Source organism: Gaeumannomyces tritici (assembly GCF_000145635.1).
Source record: "Gaeumannomyces tritici R3-111a-1 unplaced genomic scaffold supercont2.4, whole genome shotgun sequence".
NCBI classification, from domain to species: Eukaryota; Fungi; Ascomycota; class Sordariomycetes; order Magnaporthales; family Magnaporthaceae; genus Gaeumannomyces; species Gaeumannomyces tritici.
In genome coordinates this window covers 2759478-2783946 of record NW_008804548.1, presented here as the reverse complement: position 1 = coordinate 2783946, position 24469 = coordinate 2759478, and the positions used below count along the sequence as shown (strand labels likewise).

General features: G+C 58.0%; 9 protein-coding genes across 9 annotated transcripts; 4 read left to right on the top strand and 5 right to left on the bottom strand.

Moving 5' to 3' along the window:
- Positions 1-83: 83 nt before the first annotated feature.
- GGTG_08339 (hypothetical protein) lies at positions 84-2927 on the top strand (the record flags this gene model as incomplete). Its single annotated transcript, XM_009226179.1, has 1 exon — positions 84-2927. The coding sequence occupies one exon, from the start codon at positions 84-86 to the stop codon at positions 2925-2927; it is 2844 nt and encodes a 947-aa protein (XP_009224443.1).
- On the bottom strand, positions 2901-5631 carry GGTG_08338 (CMGC/CK2 protein kinase). Its single transcript, XM_009226178.1, has 5 exons — positions 5073-5631; positions 4868-4909; positions 4578-4756; positions 3871-4485; positions 2901-3805 (listed from the first exon to the last, which is right to left on the bottom strand). The coding sequence occupies exons 1-5, from the start codon at positions 5143-5145 to the stop codon at positions 3686-3688; spliced, it is 1029 nt and encodes a 342-aa protein (XP_009224442.1). The 5' UTR covers positions 5146-5631; the 3' UTR covers positions 2901-3685.
- Positions 5632-7373: 1742 nt separating this feature from the next.
- Positions 7374-7943, bottom strand: GGTG_08337 (hypothetical protein; the record flags this gene model as incomplete). The annotated part of the gene is made up of 1 exon (XM_009226177.1): positions 7374-7943. One exon carries the CDS (start codon positions 7941-7943, stop codon positions 7374-7376), a length of 570 nt encoding a protein of 189 aa, XP_009224441.1.
- A 213-nt stretch (positions 7944-8156) lies between these two features.
- Positions 8157-8800, bottom strand: GGTG_08336 (hypothetical protein; the record flags this gene model as incomplete). Its single annotated transcript, XM_009226176.1, has 2 exons — positions 8157-8212; positions 8290-8800. 2 exons carry the CDS (start codon positions 8798-8800, stop codon positions 8157-8159), a joined length of 567 nt encoding a protein of 188 aa, XP_009224440.1.
- Positions 8801-9249: 449 nt separating this feature from the next.
- Positions 9250-9814, top strand: GGTG_08335 (hypothetical protein; the record flags this gene model as incomplete). The annotated part of the gene is made up of 2 exons (XM_009226175.1): positions 9250-9376; positions 9726-9814. 2 exons carry the CDS (start codon positions 9250-9252, stop codon positions 9812-9814), a joined length of 216 nt encoding a protein of 71 aa, XP_009224439.1.
- Positions 9815-10286: 472 nt separating this feature from the next.
- On the top strand, positions 10287-11836 carry GGTG_08334 (hypothetical protein; the record flags this gene model as incomplete). The annotated part of the gene is made up of 2 exons (XM_009226174.1): positions 10287-10893; positions 11067-11836. 2 exons carry the CDS (start codon positions 10287-10289, stop codon positions 11834-11836), a joined length of 1377 nt encoding a protein of 458 aa, XP_009224438.1.
- A 1155-nt stretch (positions 11837-12991) lies between these two features.
- Positions 12992-13606, top strand: GGTG_08333 (hypothetical protein; the record flags this gene model as incomplete). Its single annotated transcript, XM_009226173.1, has 2 exons — positions 12992-13269; positions 13330-13606. The coding sequence occupies 2 exons, from the start codon at positions 12992-12994 to the stop codon at positions 13604-13606; spliced, it is 555 nt and encodes a 184-aa protein (XP_009224437.1).
- Positions 13607-13972: 366 nt separating this feature from the next.
- GGTG_08332 (hypothetical protein) lies at positions 13973-17203 on the bottom strand (the record flags this gene model as incomplete). The annotated part of the gene is made up of 1 exon (XM_009226172.1): positions 13973-17203. One exon carries the CDS (start codon positions 17201-17203, stop codon positions 13973-13975), a length of 3231 nt encoding a protein of 1076 aa, XP_009224436.1.
- Positions 17204-18296: 1093 nt separating this feature from the next.
- On the bottom strand, positions 18297-23297 carry GGTG_08331 (hypothetical protein). The gene is made up of 4 exons (XM_009226171.1): positions 22988-23297; positions 20047-22911; positions 19345-19966; positions 18297-19232 (listed from the first exon to the last, which is right to left on the bottom strand). Exons 1-4 carry the CDS (start codon positions 23198-23200, stop codon positions 18520-18522), a joined length of 4413 nt encoding a protein of 1470 aa, XP_009224435.1. The 5' UTR covers positions 23201-23297; the 3' UTR covers positions 18297-18519.
- Positions 23298-24469: the final 1172 nt, after the last annotated feature.

Here is a 24469-nt window from a genome sequence, read left to right as displayed (position 1 = left end):
GTTTTCATTTTTTTTCCCCGCCAAATTGCCATTCCCCATTCGAAACAGTATCTCCTCATTTCCACTACACGACGAACTTCACCATGCCGTTCTTTTCGCAACAACCTTCATCTACGGCGTCCATCGAGCTATCACCTCTTTTAGCGCAAGTCCCCGTGCCAAGCCAATCAGCACTTTTTCTCGACAGTCTCCACGAACCGTTGGCAGCCGAGCCTTCAACTTCGGATTCTTCCCCAGCCCCTGATCTATCCACCAACCATGGGTTCTACTCCCATCACAGGGTTCTGCCCGAGGAAGAGCACATCCGTATCTTGTACCTGGACTCGGCGCCCATGCAAGATGGAACGCTGGCCGGCACCATCAAGGTCATTAGTTTGAAAGCCAGCGCGGAGAATCCCTCTTTTCCGCCATTCGCCGCTCTGTCATACGTTTGGGCGCAAAGCGCATGCATATGCGGTGCATGCAGTTTCGGCCCCTTCACCATTCTCCTGAACGGCACCCTCAGGCTAAACATCACGGTCAACTGCTACATGGCCTTACGGCAGATCCATGCGCACCAGGCCGCACGGCGACTCGACAAGATCCCAGTGTGGGTAGATTCCATCTGCATCAACCAGGAGGACCAGAAAGAAAAGACCTGGCAGATCAACTATCTAATGGGGAAGATATACATGGTAGCAGCCATCGTCTACGTGTGGCTGGGCCCGGGTAATCCGTGGACTAATGCAGCTATGGATTGGATGCGATATGGTGGATGCATCAGGCGCCCTCTTCCTCTGGCTCGGCTGGCAAAAGAAGCAGGCGCAGGCATCGCCCGCCTTGGCCCAAAAGCCAGGGCGACAAGCTCCAAGTTTTGGGGCGCCAACATCCTCCTCCGTCTCAGCCTGGTCGCCTCCTCGTTCTGGTGGTGGAAGATGAGGCTAGAGATTGTGGCAGGGACTAGAATGCTGCTTGATACGCCATGGATCAACCGCATCTGGACGTTCCAAGAGATTTTGCTGGCCTCATCCCCCTTCGTTCTCTGTGGCGACCGCATACTCGGCTGGGACGAGATGATGAACTCGGTGCACTTCACGCAGCTCTCGGGCAGCCTGTATCATCATCACGCATACAGGCTGCCCGCTGCGGTTACCCGTTACTTTGGAGGGTGCCAGCTGTGGGGTGCCCCCTGGCGTTCGCTGATGAGGCTTTGGCTCGCCTTTCCCCGTCTCGCCCCAACCAGCCTAGGCGTTGCTCTTAGAACATCTGGCGGCACCCGCGGCAGGCCCCTCGTCGACGGCCTCGGCTCATTGCCCGTCTCTGAGAGCAGTAGCGACGAAGCATATCCGCCCCGAAACCAGTCTTTCATTGAGAGATATGACCGAATTTCACCCGGCGTCCGCCCATGGTGTTCGCTATATTGGTCATGGCTGTGCAGACTTTTCACCCTTTATCTGGTTTATTTACCGCTATGGCCCGGCGTTTGGTTTCAGTCTAAAATTCTCAACGCCATCAACGAAAACCAGTTGTCCTTTAAACTCCATGTGGCTGCGGACCTTCTTACCCTTCTCGTGGCTTTGATCGCGACTCTCCTGCTGTCAGCACTTATAAGAAACCATATCGTTCCCTGTTTGGGGTTTATCCTTTTGGGAGTTCCAAAGGAATCGTTGGTGCGTCTCTACTTGCAAACATCGGAAAACACGGGGGGTGTGAGACAGATACTGGCCGGGCTCCAGCGAGCGCTGCGCTTGCGCGTCTGCACGCAAGAGCATGATAGAGCCTTCGGCATATGGGGTGTCCTGAATATGCTTCAAGCCGACCCAGACGGGGTGGACTACAGCGAAGAGGTTATTGCGACGCATACTCGGCTTATAGCAACGATGGTACGATGGGAGTCTGCTGCTATCGGGCTTATAATCGACGCCGGAAAGCCCCGGTCCGATGATCCCCTAGATGGCGCCCCGTCCTGGGTGCCCCGTTGGGTCGGAGGCAACGGAACTCACTGCCCGAGCCCCTGGCTGTCCTTCAGATACCACTTCGAACCGTGGGAAAGCCCCGCCATACCGATCTTGCAGCAGCAGCCAACACGTCCGGTCATCGATAGTAGGTCCCTCCGTCTCCTCGGCCGCCCTCACGGCATGGTCGATATCGTCGAGACATTCAGCGACTGTTTGGCGCAGCAAAACGACGGCGTCATCCAGCTCCGCAGGGAAAAGCTGCTGGCTTGGATCTCGGGCGCATGGTCTCAAATCCGCCGTTCCCGTCGAGGGAGGGTACCGTCACCCACGCTCAAGGCCCTGCTCCGCCACTATCGGTACGCGGAATGTTCAATTTTCGCCGTGATCAACGGTTTCGCCATCTCGAGGGCCCCAGATGGGCGGTTGAGGGTCGACGGAACCCCGATCCCTGAGGGCAACTCCTTCGATTCCATCATGATCCACGCCCCCGAAGAGGCAACCACCATTTGGCACAGGATGATCAAGATTAGGGATTTCTATCCGGTGCTCGGCGTCACCACCAAACCAGACTGGCCCGAGGCTGAGCGCGTCGACGTTGACGCCATTCTTTCCAGCGCCAAGCTTCCCGAAAGCCACCTGGATGACCTTGTCCAGGACATCATCGACGACAAGAGGTGTCTTTTCACGCTCTCGAATGGGCTGATAGGGAGCGGGCCGCTCGATATGAGGGAGGGCGACGAGATCTTCCTTCTTCAGGGCGTGGCTTGTCCCATGGTCCTCCGGCCAAATGGAAATGCGACGGAAGGAACTCAAAGGAAGTACAAGATTGTGGGGGCAGCGCTTGTGCACGGAATCATGCATGGCGACTATCTGACTAGAGAGCTCTGTATGGAAGAAACGGAGGACCGGCCCCGCTACGGCGGAGAGGAAATTCCGGTGGACGTGGAGATTACCGCGGACGGCTGGGACGAGGAGATCACAATCGAGTAGGAAGGGGAACGCCTGAATACATCTAGCTACTTGAGAGAGACTACCTAGGTAAAGGTACCTTTGTCGTCGTGGCCATTTCGCGCGAGGTCCAACATATCAGACTCCTTAGGTACCTGGGTACTTTGCTTGCTTGCTTGCTTGCTTGCTTGCAACATGCTCAGCCCTGAGCAGGGAAATGGAACTACGACGACGATATGTCATTATCCACCAAGCGGCAGCCGGCATGAACCACCTACACCCTACCACCCCGCCCAAGCACCCGCACTCCCCAAGGCTATAACGGCGCAGTCTTGCACAACTGGAGCCCTCCAGACCCTCCCACCCACACACAGATGTGTACTCTCCCGGAAAATGGCCCGGGTCCAAGCCCACGTCATCAAAGGGCCAGCTTCCTCCATCTTCAATACAAGCGGGGGAAAAGGACACAAGACAGATCAGGCAGTAGCCAAGGCTCGGATTATCAATCGCATCGCAAGACAGCGAAAAAAAAAAGAATGCATGTGACCAGTCATGCTACCGAAAGCAAAAACCAGACTCCGGTCATCATCTCCAACATGGCGACGCCCCGCGCGAGTTAAACATACGGCATCGTCATGGGTGTGTGAGTGGAGGGCGTCGAGAAGAAGGGGTATCTCGAAGAAGTTCTCCGCTCCTTGAGTCCTTGGCGAGAAACATTACGCAGGAATGACAAGGGAAGAACAAAAAACAAAGTGAACATGAGCGCCGTGCCGACCCCGGCACGGAAACATAATCCATATTTAAATGCTGGTAGAGTTTGTGCTGCTGCCTCCTTGGGAGAGCAGCTGCTCCAGGATGCCCTCGTTGCGCACCGGGTCAAAGTAAGGGTGTGCCATGGCCTCCTTGGCCGTGAGACGCTCCTGTGGGTCCGTCAGCCAGCCAGTTCAGTCGGTAGCGATAAGAAGGCACAAAAAAGAGCGCTCACCATGTGGTCATATCTAAGTAGCTTGTCGAGAAAGTCAATGGCCTCGTTGCTCACGAACCTCTGGTTCTCGGCGTTGACGAAGCTGTGCCACGGCTTCTTCTGGAAGCGTCCCAGGATGTCGTCGTACTGGGCGTCCAGCTCAATCTCGTACTTGTCGAGGTAGTCAAAGAGGTCGTCCGTACCGAGCACCTTTGCGATCTTGACCAGCTGGTCCGAGTTGCTGTTGCCGTGGAAGAAGGGCTCCTTGCGGAAGATCATGGAGGCGAACATGGCGCCCAGGCTCCACATGTCGAGCGAGTAGTCGTACTCCTGGTAGTCGACCAGCAGCTCGGGGCCCTTGAAGTAGCGCGACGCCACGCGCACGTTGTACTCGGTGCCCGGGTGGTAGAACTCTGCCAGACCCCAATCGATCAGGCGCAGCTTGCGATTCTCATGATCGATCATAACGTTATGAGGCTTGACGTCGCGGTGCATGATGCCCTTGCTGTGACAGAAGTCGAGCGCCTTGAGCAGCTCCAGGATGTAGTAGCGCACATCGATATCGTTGAACTTGGGGTACAGCGTCCGGAAGTCCGTGTTGTTGATGTACTCGAAGATCAGGGACGGCGTCTTGCTCTGCTTGCGGGGCGACACGGGCTCCAGGTCAGACCAGGCACGTCGATGCGGGCGCAGAGGGGAGGGGAGGGGAGATGAGGGGGCGGGCGAACCATTGAGTCGCGCACGACATCCAGCAGGGCCACGACGTTGGGGCCGCCAGCCAAGTTCTGGAGGATCTTGATCTCTCGCTTGATCTTCTTCTTCTTGACTGGCTTCAACACCTTGATGACGCACTTCTGGTAGTTAACCACGTTGATGCCCTCGAAGACCTCGGAGTATTTGCCTCGACCTGTCAGAGCCGCGGACGTCAGTGGGCTGCTCGGCAGGGGCGTGCCGACGCGCAAGCGCGCCTGAGGGGACTTGGTCCGCTCTGTTTTTTTTTTTTTTTCGCGGGACGTACCGATCTTCCGGACGACCTCGTAGTTCTCGAGGGCACCCCAGCCTGCGCGGCGCAAAAGCGAATCCGACGGTCAGCAAGACGGATCCACGGCAAGAGATCAGAACAGATGGATGATGGCCAGGCCCGACAGCGATAAGCGACCGAGGGGGATCGGGCGGCAAGCGAGGATGTAGAGCGAGGGAGGGGCGCGGGCGGGCGGGCTCACTGATGTTGACGCTGTCATACTCCCAGTAGCTCCGGGGCATGTTCTGGTTGACATCTGCGTAGACGCGCGCCATTGTGGCAGTGGGGGGCTGGCTGGCAAGCGGACGTCTGCGACGCCGTGTCGTCGGGCGCGCAGGCTGTATGTGGTGGAAGTGGTAATATACGTGGTTGCGGTGGGCTTTTTTTTACCCGGCCGACGGCAGATGGCAGAAATTGGGGCCTGGTTCAAGGGTGGTGGTTGAGGGCGGTGGTGGTCGGATGACTCCACAGCGTCGTGGGAGGCTGAGGCTGGCTTTGGCTGTGCTGGGCTTGGGCTCGTGCTACAGCTTGGTATGGAGTGTGGAGAGGGCGGGCGGCCCTAGCAGTGAGCTGAGGCCGTTGCAGCAGCCAAGGAAGGAGGCGCCCAGGTGAATCTAGATGGCACGAAATCGAGAGGAACAAGAAGAGATGTCGTCCTTAATAAGTCACCAACACAAAAGCCAAGAGACATGAGCTGCCTGGCCAGGCCCAGACCCAGACCGGGCACAAGCCTACAGTCTGTAATACTCAGCGGCGGACACCAACGCACCCAACACAGGTGAGGGGCAGGGATTGATGCCGATTGAGCGCTGCACGCTGACCCAGCAGGCAGCGAATGAGCACATATGCATGTGGGGCTGCGCTACTTCCAGACCCGACAAAGACCAGCATCGACCAAAAGAACACCATCCAGTTTGTTCCATTCCGCATCAATTCCTGTCCCCGTCCGTCGAGGTGCTGGTGATACATACCGTACAATTTCCCTCCTCCTAGCCGCCTCCCTGTGTCTATGCTGTCTGTGCTGTGCTCGTGTGGTCCAAACCAGGTTTCCCGTCCAAGATAATGAATGCCATGTATCATACCTAGACAAATCCTGTTTTCCAGCCACACTCCGAATTCATCCCTCACAATACTGTATCTTGATAGCTGCCGTATCCTGACAGCCATTTTGGCCAAACCCAGCCTTGCTTCTAGACCAAACGAAACAGCCACCATCTTGGTCACAAATATCACGTAGACAGACACATCATTTGTAGGCCCGCAGAGAGTGTATTTGCTCCTAAGTGAAGGCTCCCAGGCGACGTCGACATAGATGCAGAGAACTCCAACTGCCACCTGGTTACCTCACCTCCTGGCCCTCCATCTAAGTTCCTCCCACCAGCCCCATTCCTTGCGAGCTTCTTGTCCTCCGCCAGCACCTTATTCCTGTGCTCCCAATTCCTCCACCAGCGCCTTGTCATCTGCGCTTTTTGTCCTCCGCCAGCACCTTCTGTGCTTTGGTCCCTCCACCGGCGCCCTTCCTTCTGCGCTCCTGTCCTCCGCCAGCACCTTATTCCTGCGCTCCCAGCTCCTCCGCCAGCGCCTAACCTCGCGCTTTCAGTTCCTCAACTGGAGCCTTTGTTTATCGCCCGTTTCCTCCACTGCCTTCATTTCCCTCCAATCTCCATCCATTTCCCTAATTCCTCCGCGTTGCTCTTTTGGCCAAAGATAGACATAATAATAAAAAATAAAAAATAAAGGAGAGGAGAGGAGGATAAGAGGAACAGAGAAGGAAGGTGATCCCACCAATCTGCACTTAGGGGCGGGCATCCCCTCAGACGCAACAGTCAGCCTGGGTATCGACCGCCGGCCCGTGCTCCTGAGGTTCAGCCTTGTCCAAGTCCAGATTTAGTGGGGAGAGAGGTATTGATGATCATGCATCGTCAGGCCCACCACAAGTCTCGAGGTACAGTATTTGCAGCCTGGGTATCGACCGCCGGCCTGAGCTGCCCCTTGACTGATGGTCCTTCAACAATCACATCGCCACCACTCCCATATCTTGGTTAGTAGAGTGTGATGTGGCCAGGCCACACCACACCAACATGCCAAGCGCTTCTTCTGCCCCTCTTGCCTCCTCTCCCTACCCTGATGATGTACATGTGGATCTAGGCAGCCACAGCATAGGTGATCCCATGGCTTGGTTAGCAGATTGTCTCTTGGGTCAAGGACAGGAGGGATCAAACGAATGCCACCACTTTGGGGTCAGAGAGAAGATTATAGCTCGACATGTTCCTCCCTCCGAGGCACACACGTTGCGTGGCAAGCAAGCCCGCCATGCTCCGAGCGTGCCCCAGGGTCGGACTTCCGACTAAGGATGACGATACAAAATGGTTCTCATCATGCTGGGGAGGGGGGGGGACGGGAACGAGAAGATGCAGCGCTATTGCAGACGTACCTATGGATTTTTTTGAGGGGATTCTTTTTTCGATTCTTTTTTCGATTCTTCATTTCTTGAATTGCTTCGTCAGCCATCATCGTAGGATATGTGGCGACGCTTCGTAGTTGCCGTTGCTGGCACGCTTGGTTGCTCTTGGTCGCCGTAGTCGAGACTGTGGAGACTTGTGTCGACGACGTCCCAGGTTCTCTTGCGCAGGTCGACCTTGACCTCGGGCTTGCGGTTTCTTCCCTTGCCGCGCTTTTTTTTCTTGCGGGGGGCCACAGCCAAGTCAATGTCACCTTCCGTGTCCGCGTCCGCGGCATCTCCGGATGTGGTGGGTGCGCCCTCTTGGAGGCAGGACCCTGCAGGAAAGTACGTGTTCTTCTTGCGTAGGGCCTCAAGCTCCGAGTGTTGAAACATCTCGATCTGCTCATCCGTGAGTGTGCGCTTCACGCCGTCGGCGTAGTGCCCCAGGCCGTCCTCTTCTGTCTCGTCCTGCGTGGTGGCTTGTTGGCAGGGTGGCATGAAGTGAGACGAGAAGTGGTCCATGGCGTGTCCGGAGAAGTGCCTGCGGTGGAAAGCGACAAGGTCGACCTGCGTGATGGGTGGTGCTTGTCTCGTAAGGCTTGCAGCCGCTTCTGACCGAAGTGGTGTCATTTTGCCAGCTGCCAGCTCGCTGCTCAAGTGGGTTGTGCCTGTGTTTGTTTGTTTGTTTGTTTGTGGTAGGTTTGTTTGCTGAGGCAGGTGAGGTGAGCGTTGTAGTGAGTGTGTTGCTCGTCCTCTTGGATTCCAGTGGCCCTCGGAGCACCGTCAGCCAGTTGGCCGGTGCAGGTGAGGATGTGGATCCGCTGGGTGTGAGCAGCGAGCTGGCTAGTTCTGGCTGAGAAGTGCGAGGGCGCTTTGGAAAGCGCGAACCACCTCAGTCACTAGTCCAGTGTCATGAAGCCAGTCAGGTTAGTAAGCTCGAAGCAGATGAAACGAGAGGGAGGTAGGAGGCACTTACGATGCTGCTTCCTCTGAGACAAGCTCTGCTCAGCGATCCTGACGTACCGCTCGCGGGTCTGCAGGCGTTTGACGGCTCTCTCGTTGTCGTGTGCTGAGGCAGCTGAGGCCCAGACGTTGAAGTACTTGACGAGAGAGTCAAACTCGTGCAGAAGCTCCCGCTCTTCCTCGTTAGCCTTGGCGAGTGCCTGCTCGTAGAGCGTCTCGAATTCTTCCCAATCGAAGCTGGGGATCTGTCCGGGACTGGTTGGCAGGCCTTCTTGGCTGGTGAGGCTACCGCTAGCCCTCTGGTTGTTGTTGTTTGTGTGAGATGTGGTTGTCTGCAGCTCCGGTGTTCTGACTTCGGAGCGCGACCTGTCTCTCTGTCGCTCTGTGTTGCCGTCTGTTACCATGAGATCTTCAGCCGGGATCTGTGGTCCCTGGGGCTGCTCCGCGTTGAGGATGGGAGATTCAGCCAGCTGAGTGGTGGTGGGTTGGGTCTCAAATGGTGACAGGCGTGACGAGCTCGCCATGCTGCGCCTTGTGATTGTTATGTGGGGGTGGTTTGGCCTGGCTGGCTGGCGATTGTCTGTGCGAGGCGAGCTCTTTTGTTGCTGGATCAAGATCACTGGTGCCCTGGCGTCAAGTAGTAGTGGTGGTCAGGCGGTCGATGATAGCCTGGTGACGCGGGTGTTTTTTTCTTTTTTTTTTGTAGATTTGCGGGCACCGCTTGAGCCGGAATGGAGTCGTCGGCCCAATGTAGGTAGTGAGTGTGATCTGACCGGCGTGCAACAAGCGAGGGAAGGAGAGACAGGGAGAGGGCTAGCGGCTGGATGGGTTAGTAGGGTAGTGGCACGTCAGGATCGCTAGCAAGGTTGGTGCGTAGGGTGTGTGTGTGTGTAATGGTAGGGGTCCCAGCAGGGCGGACGGCAGGCGCAAAGCAAAGTGTCAAGTGTCGTCAATCGTGATTGCCTCATTCAAGATGGGGGAGAATGAGAAGACGACAGCGGAATTGGAAGTCGACAGTGGAAAGTCGACAGCCGAAAGACGAACTGGAAGACGACAGTGGAAAAGCAAGCAGGTCATGCACGGCCAGACAGAACGCCAGAGTAAGAACCGAACTGAACGAGCGCTCCCGAACTCGCCCAGAACAGCCCAAACCCTTTGTTATACCTGTGTGTGCACTGCTGCTGCTGTAGCTAGGGCTTGGATAGATGCCCAACTTCCAACGAGAGTCGTTCTGGAGGCACAGACTGGTGACTGGATTGGTGGTCTGGGTTGTCGCGTCTGCAGCTCCGCGTTCGTGTGCTTGCCGCTGGTGGCCTGTGTGTCCTGTGTGTGGTGGACGGTGGTGGTGGATCAGGGATGCAGATGCTTGAGGTTGGTGCCGAGGACGGGGCAGGTGTGATTGGTTTGGGTTCGGTGGCTGACTCTAGCGATCATCTGACTGTGCCGCAGGGTCCTGCTCGCCTGGAGGTCGCGGAAACCTCCAGCTGCTGGCGTGCAAGGATAAGATTGATGATGATTCCCCACTGCAGTCGTCTTGAAGTCACTTTGTCGTTTGATTGAGATCAGAGTCGCCCGCCGTCCCCCGTCCTCGCAAGCATCTGCGTTGCCGTCCGCCCTGCTGGGTTAGTTATTTTCTTCTTCTTCTTGGTGCTTCTCGATTGCTGGTGGTGGTGCTGGCGTCGCACAAAAGCCGGAGAGTGAGCAAGCTCATTCAGGCGCCCAGGTCTAATCGCTCCCACAATAGACCAAAGGCTCTCGCGCACAGGCGCCCGCAGCAGAACCAAAAAGTCAAGTCAAAGACGGCTTAGGCTCCCAGTCTTCTCCTCAACCAACAAACATCTGGTGAAACTCAGTTTGTGGCTCCCGTCCTGCTGCAGACAACCTGCTTGCGCCTCTCTCCGACAACCCACAAGATCGACTTGTTGAAAGTGACTCGGTCGACCCCGTCTTGGGTTGGTGTGCGTCAGTGTGTGTGTTTTGGCGACCACAGATAGTCTGTCGTTTGCAAAGATGTTGGCGTGCGACATCTGCGGCCGCCAGCACCACCCTCAGCGCTTGCCGTTCCTGTGTCCTGTCGATGCTCGCAATCGGTTGTACGAGGGACGACTGGCTCAGGCTCACTTGTTGATGGACAGTGGCAAGCTCGAGAATGAGGTGTCTGCGCTCCTCTCTCACCCGGACGCTACGTCTTCGGCCAACCCAACACGGACCCACGCTCCCGAATGGATCCGCGCCGAGCAGCGGCTGTCTGAGCAACGCCAGGCGGTTGAGAGGACAAATGAAATCATTGCGCAGGCCGATCGTCTGAGGCTTGAGATTGACGCCGCGAAGAAGGATGTCGAGCGGCGGAAGAAGGCCATCTCAAGGCGCAAAGACGATCTGGCCTCGGTCTCACATGGTGTAGCTGCGAGACGCGTCGACCTCCAGCAGAGTGTGGAGAGGTCGATCATGGTGGCCAAGGCGAACTGGGACCTGAACCATGAAGGCATCGCGACTCACCGCGCCTTTCTCTGCATCGAGGCTGCCCGCTTGTATGGACTGCGACGGCAGAAGAAGGGCGGCTCTGTCAGGTATGAGATTGGTGGCGTCGAGATTGTCGACCTGCACTCGATGAACAGTAAGTGTTGCTCCTGCTCTGTCTTGAAGTGCATGTGGTCTTGCGAGTCTTGGACGCGACGACGATGATGATTGATGGTCATGATGGTGGTGGTGTCTTGGACTCTCTCGACTGTCTCGTATATGTCGACGACTTGCTGACGAAGAGGCATCTTGCTTGATGGTTGCTTGTAGGCGCCTCTCCTGAAGTCATCTCGACTAGCCTCGCTCACATGACGCACATTTTGGTGCTGGCGTCGAGCTACTTGGCAATCCGACTGCCGGCCGAGATCACGCTCCCGCAGCGCGACTATCCCCGGCCGACAATCTTCTCGCTGGCTTCGTCGTATTCGCAGCAGCCTAGGGACCCTTCCTTCGGCGTGCTGGCCCTGCATCCGCAGATCCCATCAGAGACTGGAGATCGCGAGCGTCAACAAGGTCTTCCGCGAGCACGTCCTCTGTACGTCGACAAGCCGTTGTCTGTGCTTGCCAAGGACAGCCCGTCGACGTATGGTCTGTTCATCGAGGGCGTCGCGCTCCTTGCCTACAACACCGCCTGGGCGTGTTGCACCCAGGGCGTGCCGATCGGCGACAGAAGCTCGTCTGAGGACGTGTGCAACATGGGTCGCAACTTGTACAATTTGTTGATTGCGAATCAGTTGCATGGCCAGGCCGGACGAGTCTTTCCCGTCTCGTCGGCCTCGCCTGTTCCGAGTGATGGTGAGAACGACAAGTTTGGTGGTATTGGTGGTACAACGACAGCAGCGGCCGCGCAGATGATGGGTCGGTTCTCTCACGGAACGGCGCACTCGTTTCTTGGTAGTGCCGAGGGCGCAGAGTTCGTTCGCGGCTTCAAGCTGCCAAATCCGATAAAGTTGGCGGACAGGCTGAAGAGCAAACTGAGCAGCGATGCTCCGAATCCGGACTGGGAGTTGCTGGAAGATGATGCGTGGACGGTGACTTGAGGATACCCGCCCAACCCAGACAGAAAATGTTCGTACAGAAAGAAGAATGACAAACATGGAGGTTGCTGTTGTCTCGGGGTGTGCAACGCGGGTGATGAAGATGATGCAGCCCGAGACCACCTATACGTCCTTTAACAAGACGAGCTAGGCGGCGATCTGAAAAATATTCCCACAAGAAAAAAAAACACACGCTTCCCTTTGCGGTCTGCCAAAAGACAAAGGCAACTTGCGCAGGTAGGCGGTCGACCGTTGCCTCGCCTGTCAGGCACAAAGAGTCAAAAAAGACTGAAAAAAGACGATGATACTCGGACGCACGCAGGCGGAGGATCCGCACCGTGACTCTGACAGGTTTGCTGGGACTGCGTATAGACGACGACAGCCGGCAAGAAGAAGAAGGCGAAGATGACAAGAAACAAGACGATGTTCTGACAAGTTGGTCGATGTGGGCGTAATAAAAAAGCGAATTTCCAGATCTGAAAAAAATACGGCCGGAGCCGGCTGGTTTTGTCTGAGGGGACAGTCGCCCCATAGAGAACCTCGGTTTCAAGTGCCACAGCAGTCTGCTACTGAAAGCAAACATACTCCGGCCGTCCAAGACAGAGAGAAACGCCGAGGGCGCGAGCCCCTCCAACGTCGATCACTAAAGACCAAGCGAAGGAAGCGAATCTCTCAAAGACGAATCGAGGACTGTCGAGTTGCCGAGGGCGGCGAGGGGGTAGGTCCGCCGACCCACACTCATGCAACGCCTGAAAGCACCCGGTACGTCAAGTGCCCCGCGAGGAGCCTTCGGAGCCGGAGAGAAAGGCGCGAGCCCCATCATGTTGCCAAAAGCAGCCGGAGCCACACATAGCAGACGGTTAATCTCTATCGAAGCCCGGACCCGAATGTCGTGACGCCAGGTGCTGTGAAAAAGTTGATCCTGTAAGTTAATAAAAATAAAAAAACCTAAATAAAAAACGTGATGATGAAGTGCCTCCAGAGCCCCATGCACGGTTATGTAGAGATCCGGCAACTCAGGTTACGAGCCAAGTCCCAATCTCACATGCCAGCCACGGCAATGAGTAGAGGGCTCGCCCATCCGGACAAACAGCAGGGGCACAATGGCTCGCCTTTTGACGTCCAGCCACTCAAGGCCAGCGTCGTAGCCGCGCCGCGATGGCGATGTCGAGTGCTCAAAGATACGAGCCCAAGGTCCGATCACAATGCCCGTCACAGCAGTTGCAAAAGGCCTCACCGTCGGTTAACTTCTCCGAGGAGTCGTCGGCCTGGGTGATGTCGAGGGTGCTCAGGTTTCGGGCCCATGTCCGATCTCACAGCCCGCCAAGGCAATGGGAAAGGACTCACCGTCATGACTTCTCAAGGAGGCCCGGAGGCAGTCCCCCAGACAGCCGGGCAATTAAGACCAGCGCCCAGGTTAAGAGTCGTCGACTCAGGTGAAGGGGGTCCCTGCGCGATGTTTATGGAGTGGCCGGCAACTCGAATTACGAACCAAGTCCCAAGTCCACTGCCCGCGAGAGCAATGAAGATGGGCTCACCATCGGTGACTCCCCAAAGAGGACCCTAGGGCCGTCCCCCAGGCAGCCGGGCAATAAAGACCAGCCGCCCAGGCTAAGAGGTGTCGGCTTAGGTGATGTCGAGGAACTGACCAGGACGGTTACCACGACCCGCGAGGGCCATGGAGATCGTCACACCCTGGATGACAAGCTCACAGAGGCCCCGAGAGGCGTCCCCCGGGCAGCCAGGTCAATAAAGACCAGCCGTCCAGGTTAAGAGTGTCGACTGAGGTGCTATCAGGTCGATGTGCGGCTTTTTTTAGGGGATCCGCTACCCCCAATTACGTCTCTCGCGATGACCCAGACATGCCAGTAACCACAACCCGCGAGGGCCATGGAAACCGACTCACCGTGGATGACAAGCTCACAGAGGCCCCGAGGGGCGTCCCCCGGACAGCCAGGTCAATTAAGACCAGCCGCCCAGGTTAAGAGTGTCGACTTAGATGATTGCCCAGGTCGGCGATTGACAAAGAGAACGATCATCATGGTCATACCAATAGATAAGTATGCCGATCGTATGGTGGCGACAGAAAGGCGGGGATGCCCGCAGGAGCAAGATGGGTCCGATCAGTATGGAGGACCTTTAGCACCCGGCCCAGCCGGCGAACCTCAGGTACCTCCTCCTGAACTTGCCCGGCGCTCCGTTGGCGCCCTTCTTCATGCTGTCGATCAGCTTGCGCTCGGCCTCGGCCACGCGCCCGGAGGAGAAGAGGTGCTGGTGCACCCACTTCGCCATGATGGCGTCGCAGTCGGAGCACTCGTAAGTGCCGGCGACGGCGGGCTGGAACGACGACATGATCTCGTCGAGAGAGTCGCGGATGTTGTTGCGAGCCGCGCGCAGCTCGTCAGCGGTGCACTCGTTCGACGCCTTGAGATGGTGTTCGAACGCTTCAGCAAGCATGGAACGCGCCAGCTTCGAAACGGCGCGCGAGGTCTTGACCCGGAGGGCCGCCATCTCGTGCGCCTCGAGCCTCTCGCGAGGCTCGTCGTTGCTGGCCGTTGCCAGCGGTGCCTGCTGAAGGGCCTGCTGAGGAGGCTCCTGCTGCTGTGCGGCCGGGGGAGCGACGGCGGCGACAGCGTTGCGACGGCGCGGGACCAGGATTGGCCGCTGGCCGACCGGGAGAGGAGCTGCGCGGCTCTGCTGCTGTGCCGGCGGGGGAGCTGGCCGGACTTGGGGAGCAGCTGGCGGGGAGACTTGGGGCTGTGCGGCCGGGGGAGCAGCGGCGGCAACAGCGTTACGTCGGCGCGGGACCAGGATTGGCCGCTGGCCGGGAGGGGGGATGGAGGACTTCTTGGGGGTCTTCACTGACCCCGGAACCGCCTTGGGCATCTGGACAGGCGCCCTCGGTGCGACGGCCGGAGCCGACGCGGCAACCTCTTGGTCCATGCCGATGTCCGCAAGGCTCTCCCAGACTGCCTGGTCCTGTGCGTCCACCGTAGCCGCGAAGCTGACGGCGGGAGTAGACACCTTGGGGGCAGGCGTCACAGGAACCTGGGCAGACGAAGACGACGATTCTCCACCCGCCTTCTGCTCGTCCATCTCGCGGATGGCTTCCTCAAGCATATCGTCCATCTCTTTGATGTCATCATCATTGAGAAGGCGAGGGCAGAGGAACTGGTCATCGATGACCAGGGCAGGGGCGGGCGGGGACATGGGCTCAACCTTCTCGGCGGCGGGGGCCCTCACTACCTCCTTGCCCTTGGCGGACGGCACGACGACGCTGGCTGTAGGGACCGAGGGGCCAGCAGACGCCAAGAAGGCACCGCTGAACCCAAGGCCACCAGCGCCGAAGGTGCTGCCTACCGCGGACGGAGGAGGAGCTTGACCCTGGCAAGGCACGCTGAGGTCGAACTGGACGTTGCCGTAGTCCACGTAAAGCGGAGCGGGAACGGCAGGGACGGTGTGCTTGGCAGTCGACGAGCTCGCGACCGGCTCGATGACCGGGAGCTTCGACGACGACGGGCCAGCAGTGACCGGAACGTCCTGGTTGAGGTAGTCCTCGTCATCTTCTTCTGGGAGCAGCGGGAGCTCGTCAAACGACATCTGCTCGACACTGGGTCCCGGGGCAGTGGCGGTGCTGGAGAGGTTAGTAATCGGTGCAGCCGACGATGCGTCTTCGTCGGGCTGCGCAACCTCCATAGCCTCTGGCTCCGAGACAACGGGTGTGGGGACGGCTTCGACCTCGTCGTCCACGACCATGTCAATCTCGCAGCACGGGGCAGCAGCAACAACAACAGGAGAGGCAGCAAGAGGCAAGGCGGCGACGACAGGATCCTCGATGCGGATGCTCGAGAGGAGCTCAGTCAGAGCAGGGATCTCCTGCTCCGCCTGGGCGTCCATCTCACGCTTCTGTCGGTTTTCCCGGTCCAGCTTGAGCCGGGCCTGGACCGCCAGCTCGTGTTGCCGCTGGGCCGCCATGTCGCGCTCGTGCTGGGCCTGCTGATAAGACCGTCGAGTAGCTTCGAGCCTTGCCTCGAACTGCACACGACTCCGGTGCTCTGCCTCCAGCTTCTTCCTGTTCTCGGTCGCCAGCCGGAGCTGAGCAACCATGGAACTGAAGACGGGCTGTGCTTGTGGCATGGGCGCCGACGGGAGGGCCAGTTGCACCGGCGGAGCCGGGAGCGCTGGGGTCGCCGGGAGCGTCGCCTGCACCGGGAGTACCTGCTGCTGCTGCTGCGTGGGAGGTTGCTCTTGTCCTACCGCAGGGCTGGAATCCAGGCTCATCTGCATCGTGTCGTCGACGGTGGAGACAAGCTCAGTTGAGCTGGCCACCGCCGGGGTACACCCCGAAGGGAGCACGGGAGCCACCGGCATGTCAATGGGCACCGAGGCACCCACGTCGACCAGCTTACCCACCTTCCGCGAAGAAGGTCCCAGATCGACAGCAGTGAGCTTGCGCTCCCACACCGGGAAACGAACCTTGAGGTCAGACCTCGAGGCCCGCGTGCCGGAGGGGTCGCTCAGGCGGATTCCAGCTTCCTTCGTCAGGCGATTCCACTTCTTCAGCTCGGCTACGACCTTTCGCAAGGCGAGACGCTCACCCTCGAGACCAGCATGGCCCTTGGAGAGCTTCTCTTGGTAGTCCCGGAGCTGTTGAGACAGACCGTCCGTGATTTCCTGCATACGACCAATCTTGTGCTCGAGAATCGCGCACTCATAGTCGTAGCGATACAGGAAAGCGGCGAAACGGCCCGGCGGGATCGCAAGACGACGCGTGGCCTGGACGAGGGTGACCCGTGGCACGTCGATGCGCTTCAACCACTCCGCCTGGTCCAGGAACTGCTGCAGGCACGTCTCCCCACGGAGAGCGTACCAAATTCCGGACTGGAACGAAGCGATGTCCTCAAGTAGCTCGCGCCGCTTGAGGAGGCATGTGACGTTGATGGCGTCCACGAGGCCATTCCTCTTGGCGATGAGATCGGCCAACCTTGTGTCCAGGCCAGCGCGCTTGGCCAGGTCCACAGTCCTCATCGCGTAGACTGACGCCGCCAGGCTGCCGCCGGAGCGACAGAACTGACGGACGCCGACGAACGTCCACACGACGAGGGCAAGTCCCACGAACAAGGGCATCGAGAGGACCAGGGCAACCAGTTGAGCAGAGATTATGACGCTCTGCCGCGTGGGAGCCCATGCGGGCATGGCCGGGAGGACCGGCAGGACAAGCTTCTTCGCCTGACCCGGGTTTTGACATGCCCAGGACAGGAAAAGGGATGTCAGGCACAAGGCACCGACGAGGAGGATCGAAAGAAGGAACTCGACCCTGTCAAGGATCGAGCCCGAGAAAGCCGTGAGCTCGGCGGTTGAGAAGAACATCTTGCCGTTGGGTCTGACGGACAAGAAGAAGATTGCGTTGCTCTTGGTGATGGTGCGATGGTATCGTTGTCTTTGTGCAAGAGAATTGGTGCGTTGTTGATCCGATCGCTGGAGAGAAAGAGGAAGAAGAGGAAGAGAGAAGAGGGACGAGGGAAAAAATTGATATGGTGGGCGAGGCGGGCGAGGAGGGCAACGGAAGTGGGGCTCAGTTGCCTCGTCTGCAGACAAGTTCAGACGTCGTTAAGGCTCTGGGAGGGAAGGTGCGACCGGTTGCAGGCGCGAGGGACCCACCCTCGCTGGTGTTTGCCAGGTGCAGGCACTCCCGGGGGTGGTCGAGGGCATGCGGGCAAGTTGCTGGGCCCATTGCGGACTTACACCCCTCTGTGCTGGCCTCCATGGCCGCCACACTTGGACTGAGGGCCAGACCCAGGACCAGGACCTTTAGGCTTCTCCTGAGATGGAGTTTGATATGATATGGAGATGCATTTCTGCTGTACTATGAGAGCATATGGTGCAGAACCGAAGACGGCGGGCGTATATACAGAACTAAACTGCCATGTCACTTTTGGCTCAGATCGCCGTCAGGGCCCAGGTGGAACCCCTCCCCCCTAGTTTTCTCTTCTTGTCCGAAATATCAAGACAGAAGAGAAGAGGCAGAACAAAGCTTGCCTTGTATATATATATTAGGGATCACCAATAGCTATGAACAAGTGAAAGATGTGCTTGATAGCCAAGATATAAATGAACATGTGGGATAACAAAGTTTGTATAGGTGCCAGTCAATATTGAATCCTGCAGTAATTTGGGAACAGATATCTCCATCATCTTATACAAGATTCTCCGCCCACGGCAGCCAGACAGCATGGCAAACAGTTAGACGCAGTGACATGTTGCTACTACAAACTCCAGTCGTCAAGCAGGCCAGAGCCGTCATCGCCAGAGCACAACAGACCACGTCCTTATTCACACTACATGGAGATATTGGCAAGTCAATGAGTGCCCTGGGACAAAGGCTCCGATCACTCATAGGGGGACTACAAAGCAGGGACGGCGACCTCGAAGAATTCCCCGAGGCAACGGCGGGCAGCAACTCCAAACAATGGCGGACGTTTCTTTGCACAATACCAAACAATGACGCGTTGTGTTATCTAAACCCACCGCCCTGAATCCCGTGATCTCCCAACAGATGACAGAACCGTGACCCCGCTCCAGGCAGAAATGCTACAGAAACAAACAAAGACAAACGCCGAACGGCCAGCTTAGGCTCATAATAGTTTGGAATTACAGAACCAACAAGCAGGCGCCTGCCCCAAATGCTATTGCTTCGCACCAGAGAGCAGCTTTCCATGTAGCTCGACGACGACGTCACCCCAGCTCTCAGCGCGCCCCTCCCCTCCACCAAGCACAGCCACCTGGCCCCCAAGGCGCCCAGACAAGAAGTCGGCCATCTTTTCCGTGTTGAACCGCTCGCCGTAGACGACGACGGCACGCGGCGCAACGGCCACGTCAAGGCCACCACCGTCGCTGGCAGCACCTGCCCGACGATACAGATCGACTACAACATCGACCTTTGACTTGAGGGCCGCCAGGAACACAGTTGCGCGCACCGCGATCGAGTCGTCGGACGTTCTCGACACCGCGGTCGGGAAGGTGAGGTTGAGAGACCGGACGTGATTGGCCACGGAATTGGCCTGGGCCCACCCGCGGCTCACCAAGCCAAGAATGAGGCTCTGCGGCGTGCGGGTCTGGTCGAGGCCCCGCAGCTGGTCGCGCAGGCACTGCAGGAAAAAATCCAGCTCAGGCGTGAGAGGCTGCGGGTCCCGCTCGCGCTTGTCCGCAATGTACCAGAGGTCGATGGGTGTCGTTGAATTTGAGTTTGGCAGGGCCCCACCCTGGCGCGTGGGTCCAGAGGCGAAGCAGGTGGGGTCAAAGACCAACTCAATTTCACGGCGGTACGTCATCGAGACTGTGGTGCCTGAGCAGCCCGTGACGGCCCACCCGTGCTCCTCCTCAACCGCCGCGACGCGTGCTGTTGTTTGTTGTTTGTCAGCTTATGAGGCCTCCCCAATCCGCGCGTTTGTTGGCTGCCTGCTGCCTGCCTGCCGGAAACCTGCCGATTGCCTGGGTCATGTGACACTTACCTTTGAGAGCCACGATTTCCCCCGAGCTCCACCCTCTGCACTCCTCGCGCACGTGCTCAGCCTCCTCGATGTCAGCGAGGCACTGTGCTTTGCGGCTAGCTAGCTCCTCAACGTCGGCCTCCGACTCGCGCAAGTCCTCGCGCAGCGCCGCGATCTCTCGTCTCTTGACAGCCACGTCGTCGTTGGCAGCCATCAGCCGCTCGCGCGCCGCCTCCAGCTCCTCAGGGTCACAGTCGGCCAGCTCACGCACCGCCTCGTCGAGGACCTGGTACTCTCGCTGCAGGGACTCGAGTTGCGCGACCAAGCCGGGGAGTACCGAGTCGATGAGCTCGCGCTGCTTGCGCAGGATCTGCTGGTCGCTCTCGAAGCCCTCGACGGTCCGGTCCAGCCCTTCCTTGAGCCCCTCCTGGAGCTTCATGCGCCATTCATACCACATGGCCTTGCTCAGTAGCCGGGCATGAGTTTTGACGTTTTTGAACTGGTTGTCCATTAGGAGCTTGAACTCGGGCGTCGCCGACATGTACTCGCGGAACAGCGGCGGGTTGTCCTCCAGCGTTTCCATCTCTATTTCGCGGACGATATCCCTGCCTTCGGAGATGTACTTCTTGAGCTCTCGGCATGACTAGATAGATGCAGTGAAACCATTGTTCAGTAACCAGAGACCTCTGGTAACAGGGTGTGATAAAAGCAAAGAGTTCTTACATGTTGGTACAGCTCGAGCATCGGCACCGTGCAGGCTCCCGCGACAACGCATCGCTCGAACGACATGTCGGCCTTGCCATCCTCGTCAGGCCCGATCTTGTTCGCCGAGGGCACAACTGTGTGTCTGCGCTTGGTTGTCGTGAGCTCCATGAAGCGGATGCTGGTCAGGTTGAGGAAATCCTGGAGGCTGATGGCCTCGGAATCGTCATCCTCCTCGGCCAGCCCCTCGGGGTTCACCATGGAGGAACGCCTGAAGTCCATTGGGGTGCGAGCTCCGTCGTCTGCCACATCCCTGAATCTTCCCCGTCCGTCGGGGCTGGGAGCACCGCCCGCCCCCTTCTTGGGCGACACGGAGAGAGTTGGGGTGGCCAGGCCGTCTTGTGGACCCTTGGCGGTTCGCGCCGGTCGGCCTGTAGTCTCTTCCTTGGAGGGAGGGTGCTGCAGTCGGATGCTCTTGACAGGACTGCCCTGCAGGTTCTTGAGCCGCTTGACTCCGTCTTGCTCCTCCGCCCCCTCATCGTCGAGCTCAGTCGGCCGCTTGCCGAGCAGGCCCTTGGCGCTGCCCACATGCAGGCTCTTGCGGCCTTTGAGTGGGTTCTTCTTTGGGCTGAGGCCCTGAATCATCTCCTTCAGATTGAGCGTCGCGTCCCTGTCGTCCAATGCCCCATCGGCCTCCCGCTCCATAATCCTCCTCCCATCTTCTCTGGCCAGCTCTTGCTCCCGCTGCCGGTCAAGCTCTTGCTCCAGGATGCGTGGGTCGTCCCACTTGACGCCCCGCCGCAACTCAAGGCCGTCGCCAGGCACAAAGTCTCTAGCAGCGTCCCCAATTGAGCCACGGCGCTCGAGGATCTGGGCAATTTTGGGCGAACCCAGGCCGGACCTGTCGGCGCCGATGCCAGAAAGCCTCCTGGTCTGTGGCGTGAGGACTATGAGCGGCGTCGTTGAGCCTGTGACACGGTTTTGTTGGAACACGCCAGGGCCGGTGGATCTTGGCCTTGGGGATGACTGGGGTGTCGCTCTGGCTTTGGGGGAAGAAAATCTGACTGGAGACCTGGATCTGCTCCCGATAAACTTTGGAGGTGAAGAAGCCACAGACTTTGATGGGGTCTGCGGCTGCGGCTGCGGAAGCTGTTTTGGTGGTGATGTCTGGCGTTCTGGAGTCCTGCGCAGACCGCTGCCATTAAAGGCAGACCGCTCAGGCGTCCGGGCTATCCTCCCTCGGAGCGGCGCGGCCTTCTTTGTGGGTGTTCGTGTCCGAGTCGGCGACACAGGCTTATGGCTCAGCGTCATCTTCCTTAGCGGGCTCGTCGCTCCGGTCTTGTTGGGCGTTTGCAAACACACCAGCGGAGAGCTGTCGGCAATTATGCCTCCCAGCGCCGTCGTCATCTCCATGCCAACAGTGGCATCGCCCAGACTTTGGTCGGCTGCATCGTTTTGCTGCTTCGCCGATGGCAGTATACGCCCCAGACCAACCGTCATGTCCATTCCCAATGTCTCGCCATCGCCATCCTCTGTCCGCATAAGCGTCCGGCGCCGGCTCTGCTGGCCGCCACCGGCTCGAGTCGTCGACAGGACCCCTCCCATGACTGTTGTCATCTCCATTGACATATCCTCGTTGCTGTCATAATCTAGCTCCTCATCATCCTTGTTCTCTTTGGGGGCCGAAGATTGGATACCACCCATGGGCATGGTGAAGTCCATGGTCTGGTCGACACATATTGTCGCCTCGGGACGCCCTTTGGGTGCTGCAGGCGCCTTCTTCCCGACGATGCCACCCAACGCGTAGGTCATTTCCATGGACATATCCATATCCATAGACATAGCATCGTCTTCTTCATCTTCGCCATCCTCGTCGTCGGGGGCGACAGTTGACTGGTCGTCGTCGTGGGTAGACCTGATAATCCCACCCATAGGCCGGGTCATCTCCATCTCCCCGCCGTTGTCATGGTCGCTCTCCTCGTGAACTGACTTGACGGGGCTGGACTCAATCTCGGGGGACTGGGGTGCGTAGCTGCTGGTCGCTGCCGGTCGCTTTCCCCATCCCACAAAGGCAGGGATCAGCTCTTCATTCTCATCCGGCTCTCGGGCAGCAGCCCCGACGCCAGCGCGCTCAGTGGCGAGCCTCAGCATCTCGTCTATACTTGTCGTAGAGTCGTTGCTCATCATGGACATGGAGCCAGCCGTGATGCCCGACCCTGACGTCATCTCGTCCGCGTCCAGGGTCATCATGGTCCCGTCCGAGTCACTAGCCTCAGAGACATCATCTTGTTCTTCGATGGCATCGCCGTCCTCGGAGCCCGAGTCGTACACTGTGGTGTTGAGCGTGTCGTCATGTGCGTCGAGAGGGTTTACCCCTGAGCTTCGCCTTCTCCTCTTCTGGTGAAGGCCTCGCTGATCCTCAGGCGACTCGGCCACTCCGTGATCCACATGGTCTGGTGGTGTAGAAGGTGGTTCCGATGCGTCGTCTGATTCGGGGTGGTGCGCGGCAGCGGGCGGTGCCGGAGAAGCTGCTGTCTGGGATGCGCGGCGGGTTGAGTCTGTAGATGTGGTCGAGTCCTGCATGTACTCTATCTCGTGGAAGGTGTGCAGGGTCGCCTCGGCTGCAAACGACACGCGGCGGTTGGCGAGCGATTTGCGCCGGGCCTCGCGCCTGTTGTGGATGTCCTTCTCGAGCTCGGCCCTCTCGCGCTCCTCGCGCTCCCGCGCAGCGGCCTGCTGCTCCTCCTCGGTGCGGAGGGCCACCTTTGTCGAGTCGCTGTCGCGGCCGGCCGAAGTCCTGGGCCTGTGTGGCGGGATTTCGGGGAGGACTGGGATGGTGGGCTTCAGGATAGAGCGCGGAGGGGGCCCCGCGGGGGCTGCCAGTGACTGCATGGCCAGCAAGTGGCGTGGAAGTCAGTCAGGGGCCTACGTCACATATCGGAGCAGCACGGCGCGCACTCACCACCCTCCTGTTCCCATTACTGGGCTTCAAGGCATCCAGACCACCAGGCCCGATGCTCTTGCTGCGCGACTTCTTACGGTTGGCGGCGAGGGACGTGGATGCGAGGTCCACGGTTGCATTCTCCTTCTCCAGCGTCCTCCTTGACGGCAACCCACCCAGCGATTTCCGCGACCTCTTAACCGCGGGCATCGTCATGTTGGATTCGGCAGACATGGTGGCTGAGGATGGACTTTGTCGGCGTCGGCCGGGTCTTGGTGGGGTTCACGATGTCCGATGCGCTGCCCGACAAGTGCTATCCAGGGGGAGCGCGTGCAATCGCCATTAAAGGGCGACGCGACTGGAATGGATCTGGTGGGGAAATGGCATGCACCGTAAACATACTGGTCCAGTCACGCGTTGTTACTGTGGCGATCGGATGGGCCAATCAGATCAGGTTATTTGCATGAAGCGGATCGATTACATCACCAGCCCAACCCCTTGCACCACCACGAGCAGAGTGTCGATGCGACCAAGCACGCCTACTGCAAAAAAGATGGCAGTTTTACAGATTTTAGGGATTAGAATAGTTAATGCTATGGGCTTTCCTATTCCTATTTCTTCTTTTTTTTATTCCTATTATTATCCCTCCTATTACTATTCATATAATTGTTCTTGTTGTTGTTCCTGTCACTATTCCTACTTTCATTCCTTTTCGTGCTTTTGCAGTCCTAATCGCCTTTTTGTTGGCTGTTGAGGCAGGTGGGTGTGCCTTTTCTTGTAGAATTTAGTCTGATATTATGTTCCTTGCTTAGCACTCGGATGCATGTAATGGGCTTGCGCTGGATATGTGTTGCTTGTATCGTTTATTCTTTTGGAACAATATCCACCCCTCCTCACTCTGATACTATCCCCAAAAGCAGCAATCTGACGCGTGACATGTCTTGGTTCATGCCTTCAACCTGGCCAATTAAAAGTACGCTGGAAACAAGTCACGGCGTAGTCTTCATCTGCCCAGGCGCTGGGTTCGCTGGGCTGCTGGGACACCGGAATGTGTCTCGCGGCTTCGACTGCGTAAAACGCTGCCAAGAGCCGCCAAAAGCCGCGTCTCGAGAACAAGCGAGACACTCTAGTCAGGAGATAGCTGCCAAGAGACGTAGACAATACCAGTTCTTACACCACAACTGACAAATCTAGTGCACTGGCACGCGACACGACTTAGCCCAATATTCGTGATGCATACCCCACACATCAAGACGACAGCCTTGAGGATTCCTCTTTGTATCTTTATGTATTTAGATAGCAGCTCGCCCAGGAGGTCGAATAGTATGTCCGGGCCCTTTCCACCTCGATATCACTCGTTAAATTTTGTTCTATGGGGTTATGGAGACCTGGATATCCTCTCATCTTGGTATTGTCTGAGGTCCAAAGTTGCCGGATGTCTTGGTATTTCACCTTTCACACCAATCTTCTACAATCAGCTTTCTCCCTGAGGGTTTTCCCAAA

Bases quoted from the DNA above. Each gene is read 5' to 3' on its own strand.
- GGTG_08338 (XM_009226178.1), bottom strand. From the start codon at position 5,145: ATGGCGCGCGTCTACGCAGATGTCAACCAGAACATGCCCCGGAGCTAC. The intron at 4,486-4,577 runs GTTCGCCCGCCC...CCCCGCAAGCAG, and splicing joins ATGTCGTGCGCGACTCAATG to AGCAAGACGCCGTCCCTGAT. The intron at 3,806-3,870 runs GTGAGCGCTCTT...ACGGACCCACAG, and splicing joins TACTTAGATATGACCACATG to GAGCGTCTCACGGCCAAGGA.
- GGTG_08331 (XM_009226171.1), bottom strand. From the start codon at position 23,200: ATGTCTGCCGAATCCAACATGACGATGCCCGCGGTTAAGAGGTCGCGG. The intron at 22,912-22,987 runs GTGAGTGCGCGC...CTGGCCATGCAG, and splicing joins GTAATGGGAACAGGAGGGTG to TCACTGGCAGCCCCCGCGGG. The intron at 19,233-19,344 runs GTAAGTGTCACA...AACAAACAACAG, and splicing joins GGAAATCGTGGCTCTCAAAG to CACGCGTCGCGGCGGTTGAG.